Genomic DNA, 8,420 nt, shown 5'->3' on the forward strand with positions numbered 1-8,420 from the left:
GTCGTTTACAATCATCCTGGCGGCTTTTCTATCGTTGGATAGGGCTCTAGACAGGGGGTCACAGGCGTTTAGCTCCTCACAAGACGCCGCCCCCTCCACCGTGTCTGTCTCATTTTGCACCCCACTTTCGTGTCTTTTGGTTTCCGTTTTTTTTTTTTTTTCCATGAATACCCCTAAACAAAAGTTAAAAGAAAGGAAAGGGGTTTTATAAATCCTCGAAAAGAAAGTCAGGTCGCTATGACCCAACCTCCCCCCCCCCCCTTTCCAACCTAGTCAATATTCTATATTATTATGTTGTCGTTGTTTTCTCAAGTTACACCACAGCGCTTTGACTTTGAGTTGGGTTCTTTAACTTCATGTTAGTCAAGGCCCTTCTCAGATCACAACGCGGCGTTTTATTTAGCAATGGCGCTAATCCAACGCAGCGTTGCAAATAGGCACTTCCTTCTCAAATTGTGAATGTTTCTCACCAACTGCCTCTCCACCTGCAGGGAGTGGGGGGGGGGCATGATCAGTATGGAACAAGCTATAATAGTTATGCCCTTTGTGCCCCAGTGGATGAAGTTCAAGTGTTCTCAAATGGACGACCTGTCACGGGCAGAAGAACCACGGGGTAATGAGTACAGAACGCAGCTGTACATAAAAGGCAACGAGAATTACTTCCTCTTATTTTCCTGCTTGCTGTGGCTACTTTGTGAGGAAAGGACCTTTTTGGTGACGTAGTGACCCATGTGTAGCCAATGCGAAATAGTGGTCATAGTTGTCATTCTCCAATGGATCAAGATGTGGCAAATTCGCTTTCCCCTTAACTATGCTCTTTGTTACCTTGCAATATTATTTCAGCCAATCAAGACTGTAGATGCCATACCCCCTGCCTCACCATCCTTCCTTTATCTTTCATTCTTTAAAAACAAGATCATCAAAAATCCGGAAGACTTCAATTAAAATTTGTGTTAATCCATAATCATTTTGGAACAAGCAATAAAATCGTATCTATAACTTTTGTCCACCTTGGACATACTAATCAGCTCTGCTATAAAAGGTCAGAACCACCTTATGATGACCAGTATTGGTATGTTTGTGGTTATGAATTTCTTGTTCTAACATTTCCTTTGTTTGAGCAAGGTGGTTTAGTTTTGTCTCATGTGTACGCCATATGGCGTCCCATTGTAAGAAAAGCTTCAGAATGTTCTTTTCATCTTCTGGCTTTTAATTCCTGATGTGTCTATCCCATAGGCGTGTCGGGTCACCCTGGGCGCCCACGTACAGCAACTGGGGTGTGCAGAACAGAATGGCCACCTACCGACTGAAGGTTGAAGGTCATGGCAGAAACGTGTACCTGGAGAACCGACTGGCCAGTGCTGCCAGTAACCCATACCTGGTCTTGGCCTGTACAGTGGCTGCTGGTCTGGATGGAATCAAGAGAAAGGTGTGGTCCCATTTCTTTTTCTTCGAGCATGAAGCAGAAGTGATGATTACCCTTTTATTACTTCCATATCTTTCAATTTAGGTTCTTGATTGTTTTGTCAGCATTGTGTAGGTACATGATGATGTAATGATGTGTTCTCAGGGACTTTCATTGTAAAGTGATGTGTGGTTTCTTCCCATTTTTTTAGGTTCATGCATATCTCTCCTGTCTGTTGGGACCTACTTCTAAAACTATAATTCAAAATGAAGAGGGATTCCACAATTAACCTAATAACAAATACAAACTTAGGAAATAAAAAACATCTTCTTTGGGGAAAGTAGGGCTTGCTCATATCCTCCCACTAGTCTACTGCTGCAGATTTTTGAACTGACATTTTTTAATATTTTCTTTTTACTTTCCCAGCTGGAACTCCCTAAAGCTGACACCAATGCAGCAGTACTTCCCAATGATCTGGACTCAGCTCTGACAGCGCTAGAAGCCGACACAGTTCTTGTTGAAGCTCTTGGTGAAGATGTTGTCAAACACTTTGTTTATGCCAAACGTTGCTTTGAAGTAGAGAAGTTTAAAAAGATCAGTGACTGCAGTGAGGATGTGAAGTTCAAAGAAGAGTATAAAACGTATTTCTACAAAGCATAAAGATTTATTAAGTTAGCATCAATGAAGAATGACATGCATGTAATCAGAGCATTTGAAATACATACTTCACATCATCTCTAGCAAAGAAAAGGTACACACGAACTGCACGGGTCCAGAATACTCAAATGTGTAATATTTACTTTGCTGTATTATCTCTATCTTTTCCTCATCCTTCTTCATTACTGTTACAAAAAGGTCATTTCTCTCTCCCTCTCTCTCTCTCTCTCTCTCTCTCTCTCTCTCTCTCTCTCTCTCTCTCTCCCTCCCTCCCTCCCTCCCTCCCTCATCCCTGCATGTCAGGGGCATAGTGGATGAGTGGGATAAAGCATCCCAGCGTATTAAAGACAGAGATACTTGATAGGGTAAATCCCACGTCCTTCCTGGATTGTTTCCTCTTCTGCCGGTGTCCAGATGGATAGAGGGCCGAGAACTCCGCCTCAGAACTGAAATGTTGTGACCTTACGGCGGGACAGTCTCAGTCATCATAATGTACATATAATTATTTGCTTCTCTTGTATGGAAGCCTGTCTGGCAAAAACTCATTATTTTATTCTGTTTTTGTTTTATTTTGAAATACTGCAATATTTGTTAATTTTCACCTTTAATTTCCATTTTTCTGTTTGCATAGATAAAAATTCTGTTTTCAAACGCAACGTTCTCATATACTTTTACTGTTTGCATGTAAATGTTCTTCTCGTGTGCTTTTTCTAACCTTGTACACTTTAATATGCTTCCTTCATTTACAGTAATGTACAACAATCATATAGTTTCTCCGTTAATATCTAACAATGACCAATCCATAGGCAAAAATACTTCTCAAACAAAGTCAAAGAAATAAGAATTTCAAATGATGCCCCTGCTTTTTTCGTACGCAAAACTATTTCTACATCGATGCGGGCATTTTAAGCGTGTTGCACTGCCAAAATATGTGAAGTTATCGACAATGCATGATACCCTCAGAATGCCTTTTTTAATTACATGACAATACCCTTAAAACTGGTATGAACCAACAAACTAAAAGTGGATATTCCTTGTGCATGTGCATTCTTTGTGCTTTTTTAAGACATTATTTCAGCTGTAAACTTGGAATATTTTAACATCTCCACGATTTCCTGTCTATCACAATATTCTGCTTAATTAGTGTTTCTTTTTCCGCAAGTTCATTTGTGGTTGTGCTGTATGCAGGCTATGTGAATGTGTATGTGTGGTGTCAGATGATACAATTCTGTTGGATACTGGACTGTGGCAAGTGGAAAAAAACCCACGGCTTATACTTTTCCTTTGGTTACCGATCAAAGTGCTCAATAGTTTTATAAAAGAAAGAAACAGATATTTGGTTATCAGCTTTTTCTTTTGCAGTGTTTTTGACTCAGCCTTTTGGTATCTTCAGCTCTTTACTTCGTTCCGATAGCGTAACATTTAAGTCATGGGTGAATCAATGAATTCGGTTGTTTAAGTGAGCAAGTGTTTAATCGTATCAGAATTACTGGTGATATCAATTGCGGCAATTGTTGTTAGACGCAAGCACACAGCCAGCGTCACGTGTCCATGCTCAGCAAGCTCACAACAGGGCATCATACTACAATACATTACATGTATCATGGCAGCCAGAGAAGGCGTATTCATTGTTAGAAGTTTTCTCTGTACGTATGTCGTGGTCTGTTTGATTTGCATACAGTACAGTTGTAAGTGCCTTTGTAAGACATCTTTTACAACGAAAATGGCAAATAAAGTGTTTCTGTTTTTCATTTATGTGTTTCTGCTTTAAACAGACTCTGTGGATGGTTGTCGGATGCTATGGTATGGTTTGCTCCTCCTTTTCTATCAAACATCTGTCTTTCTTTTCTCCCCTCCTTTTTGTGTTTGTTACTCTCTTGTAACACCTCTAATCTTCGGCAGTTTTACGACGTTATTGTGTTGCAAGTGCCGAACAACTCTTACTGAAGGAAAGACTCTGGTGTGCATGAGTGATCTTTACTTGGTTGTATCATCTACGCCTTGGTGTATCGCTATCTTAACTTATGGGGGGGGGGGGGCTACACCTGGAGGCTATCTCGCTTATTACTGGACCGAATTTTACCAAATTTCACACATATACCAAGCATAGTAAGGAGTCTTAAAATCCGCAATCAAATTTTAGAAAAAAGTTTCGTTTCCATGGATACGCCGCCATATTGGATTTTATTGACATGTCTTACGTAATGAATATCGCACTTATTGCTCATGGAAATTGATTGGGGTTTTTTTTTTTTGCATGCGTGTTCACAAACATTAGATCTAAAAATTTGTCTGTTGTTTTTTTCCTAAACGAATTAGAAAATTTTTAATGAATTTTTGCCTGAGGTAGCATTCAAGTTTGCGAAAAATCCGTGAAAATCCACACTCCAGACACCACCAACAAAAATCTATTCCATATATAAAAAATTCAACAGACAAATTGTTAAGTTTTGCTTACTTCAGATCTCTGCGTCCTGGAACAGAGAGTGGGTACGTCTGGTGTGCGGTCAGCTCTTTCTCACTTGCGCCAATCATAACATCTACCTTCCATACTTCCTTTCTTCTACTACTTTTCTGTGATCTCTGAAAAAGTATTCCTGCAGCGAAAAAAGGAGTGCTGTGACAGCAGGTTTGAATGTAACAGAGAGATGTTAGCATGAATCTACGCGTAAGAGGCTATGAATATTGGCTATTTTAATATTGGCTATTTTAATGTCTATCGAAGTTCTTCAGAGAATGGAAACCCCATGCTGGCACCGGAAGAAAATACAGCTTAGATTTAGATGGTCCGAATTCCATATATTTAGCATCTGCGATTGTCGCGGCCGCAATTTTTGGCATTTTTTGGTCCGCGAATCGCGACCGCGATTTTTGAATAATTTTTCAAAAAAGACAAAGCAACAAAGCTACTTCATAACATATTAGACATGTATTTTGATAAGTTTTAAGATGTCCATGCCTATCTATTTTCATGCGGAGAATAAAAGTACATTACCTACTGTTTATATTGTTGTCTGTCTTTTATTTTTCCCTCTTTGTTGTGTTTTAATTTGTTGGTGAGTTAATTTTTTTCTAAAAATTGTTCTGATGATTTGTTTTTCTTTTTTGCGTTTATACAGCGTAATGTCATTTAATTTAATGCTGTTCCCACCCTTTTAAAAATATAAATGTGTTATGTTAGAGCGTGTCTCCTCCAAAACCGAATACTGACACTGGCACACCCCAATTGTGAGTGATTCCATAATATGATTTACATGTGGTATCCTGCAAGCCTACTTTTTCTTGAATTACGCACCTTTAGGGTTAAAACAGCCAATCTTCAGATAGGTGGACACGCGCCCTAATTAGTTAATTTTTGGGGTGATTTATACGTGCTGTTCTAATTTTGATTTCATTCTATTGAAACCTTTATTTTCAACGTTTTTACCTTGTTGGTGACTACAAATGATATTCTGGATGCTCAAAACTGAGCACAAGAAATTCTGGTGCTGTAGATTGTTACCTCTATCAACATATTTCTATATTACGTCGTTACAGAGAGTTGAAAGCTTGAAGATTAATGGCAATTTTTTGGGCAACTTTTGCCACTTTTGCCACTTTTTGTGGCAACTTTTGGAAACTTTTGGACAAAAAAATGGCAGCAAACGTAGATGCTAGATATACACGGCTCCTCAAAAGCTATTTTCTACTCAAAATTGGTATGAGGAAGGCAGAACACCCTCACCCGTTAAAAAAAAAAGATATAAATCTAAAGATACTCTGGAGACTTCTCTGTAAGATTGCCTCCTTGATGTTGAAGAGTTGGATACCCTCTGTCTTGGCCGATCACAGTGGCGTAAAGCCAAGACATGTGACAGCAATGTTTTGGGAAAACAAACAAACAAACAAAGCAAGAGCTTGTAAAGCGGATACATCCAGTGAAGCAAGAAATCAAGGCAGTGAAATTATGACATTGCCACTGGCTCAACAGACCACAAATACATGTACTCTGTTTGTAGAGCATTCTTTGGATAAAAAATAGATAGAACTTGAAGGTCACAAGCAGTTATTATTATTATTATTATTATTATTATTATTATTATTATTATTATTATTATTATTATTATTATTATTATTATTATTATTATTATGTCTTTGTTTTTGTAAAGTGTTTTACGGCGCTCGCAACTGCATAGGTCATATGAGCGCGCGGGACACACCTAATATTTTCAGTTGGTAGGAAATTTTGAATTTTGCCCGGGTGGCGGCCGAAGAATGAGACCTCGACGTTCAGTGGCACCTTATTTTTAATATCTAGTAAACATTACTTTTTATGTACCGTTCTTTCAACAGAGTCGATATCTTAGTCTGGACCAAACTCATACCGGTATCTGATGAGACAGCAGTAAGGAGGAGCCAAGGAGTAGCAGTAGAAATTATTATGTCTACGTCTTCTCTTCTTCCATCCTTTTTTCCCTCTGACCTTATTACTTTGCTAATAATAGCTGTCTTGGAAATGATCGGAGTGTGTCTAGTGCAGCGACAAATTAAATTCCGGCAACAATGAATGAGACCTCGACGTTCAGTGGCACCTTATTTTTAATATCTAGTAAACATTACTTTTTATGTACCGTTCTTTCAACAGAGTCGATATCTTAGTCTGGACCAAACTCATACCGGTATCTGATGAGGCAGATTAATTTTGTTCTGAGTATTTCGGTTTTCCTGTCGGGATGTTGTATGCCTCTCAGCCCGGGTTGGCTCCGACAGGCAGGTTCGAAGCACGCCTCCTAAAATATAGGACTAGATCTATAGATTATGCCAGTGTTGGCGTAAAAACAATTACACAAACAAACAAACAAACAAACAAACAAACAAACAAACAAACAAACAAACAAGCAAACAAACAAACAAACAAGCAAACAAACATATCCCTTGATGCTCCGTTGCTCTCTCCAAAATGTCGCCGAGGGTCTTTGCACTGACTGTGCCAGTGCGTACCTGGTTGTACGTTCTTCTGTTCTTTCCTGCAAGGATGCCAGATTTTCCGTTTCCTTTTTGTATTCCCAAAAGCATCATCTTCTCCACCGCAGTACTGGCCTCTGCCTCCATATCTTCCTCCTCAATCAGCTGGCGAGAGAGACATTTCATTATCTCGACCCCATCTGGTTGAATCGTGCTGTGAACTGAGGTGGCCTCACCAGCCAGTCTGTCGGCAAGCAAACAAACAATAACATATAAACAAATAAAAACATATGTTTCCAACAGGACCCAGCCAGCTATGAAATCTCCCCAAACATGTCGAGCCCAAGAAAGCTGCCTTGGTGATGAGAACTGCTGTCATGTCCGTCTCTCACCAATGTCCAGAAATGCCAGCATAATATCAACGTGAGGGTAGCAGTTCGAGCCTTCGATGGTATCCGCTCCGGGAGCAATTTGTGAAGAGAAAAAACGATAAATAATAAGTAATAAATCTTCGAGATATTTCAGCGTGTAACACTTAACAGGGGTGACTGGCTGAGGAGTTGTTTCGTTCAGATAATCAGAGGAATGTTCGATTGTTGATGGTTGTGGCAGATGTCTTAGTCATATCATCATAATTTCTGAATAATCCAACTGAATCTCTGGGTGAACTTTTCCTGTATGGTCTGGTGTGCTTCATTTTAACTGACGATGGTTGCCACTGATGTCTAAATCCTTTCTTTCCCCTCAGTTGTTTCTGTCAGTTTGTCTTACAGTTTCTCTGCTCTGAACGACCGCTCGCTTGGGGGGTTGTTCGGAGCCCTGGTGTGGTTTGCTCCTTAATTCTTATCAAACAACTATCGTCATTATCTCTTCTTTTATTCGTATGTTACTACTTAGTAACACCTCTAATCTTAGAGAAGGGAAGAAGGGAAGGACAGGCCATGAATTAATGTGTGTATAGGAGGGCCAAGACAGGAACTGTAAAGCACACACAAACACTAGCTCCCCTTCAGTTCTCTCTCTCTCTCTCTCTCTCTCTCTCTCTCTCTCTCTCTCTCTCTCTCTCTCTCTCTCTCTCTCTCTCTCTCTCTCTCTCTCTCTCTCTCTCTCTCTCTCTCTCTCTCTCTCTCTCTCTCTCCCTCTTTCTCTCTTCTCTCTCTCTGTCTCTCTTTCTCTCTTCTCTCTCTCTTCTCTCTCTCTGTCTCTCTTCTCTCTATATATATATCTATCGATCTGTCTATCTATCTATCTCCCTCCCCCCCCTCTCTCGCGCAAGTAAAAAAAAACAAAACACTTAAGAAATCAAACAGAAAAGGGCCGGGGGGGTATATTCAATCAGTGGCGTTTAAAAACAAAATAAAAAGAAAGGTCCAGGGGTTCCTGTAACATTTAGGGATACTCAAGCCACAATGCC

General features: G+C 39.8%; 1 protein-coding gene across 2 annotated transcripts in view; it reads left to right on the plus strand.

Annotated features, from left to right (window-relative positions):
• Positions 1–3,813, plus strand: part of LOC101845121 (glutamine synthetase) — a 16,148-nt gene extending 12,335 nt beyond the window's left edge. For both annotated transcript variants that reach the window (XM_005104697.3, XM_005104699.3), the window contains exons 7-8: positions 1,237–1,429; positions 1,832–3,813. In XM_005104697.3, the coding sequence (XP_005104754.1) occupies positions 1,237–1,429; positions 1,832–2,065 (427 nt within the window). In that variant the 3' untranslated portion in view covers positions 2,066–3,813. The remainder of the gene's footprint in view (positions 1–1,236; positions 1,430–1,831) is intronic.
• Positions 3,814–8,420: the final 4,607 nt, after the last annotated feature.

The sequence above is a fragment of the Aplysia californica genome, unplaced genomic scaffold (genome assembly GCF_000002075.1).
Source record: "Aplysia californica isolate F4 #8 unplaced genomic scaffold, AplCal3.0 scaffold00432, whole genome shotgun sequence".
Lineage (NCBI taxonomy): Eukaryota > Metazoa > Mollusca > Gastropoda > Aplysiida > Aplysiidae > Aplysia > Aplysia californica.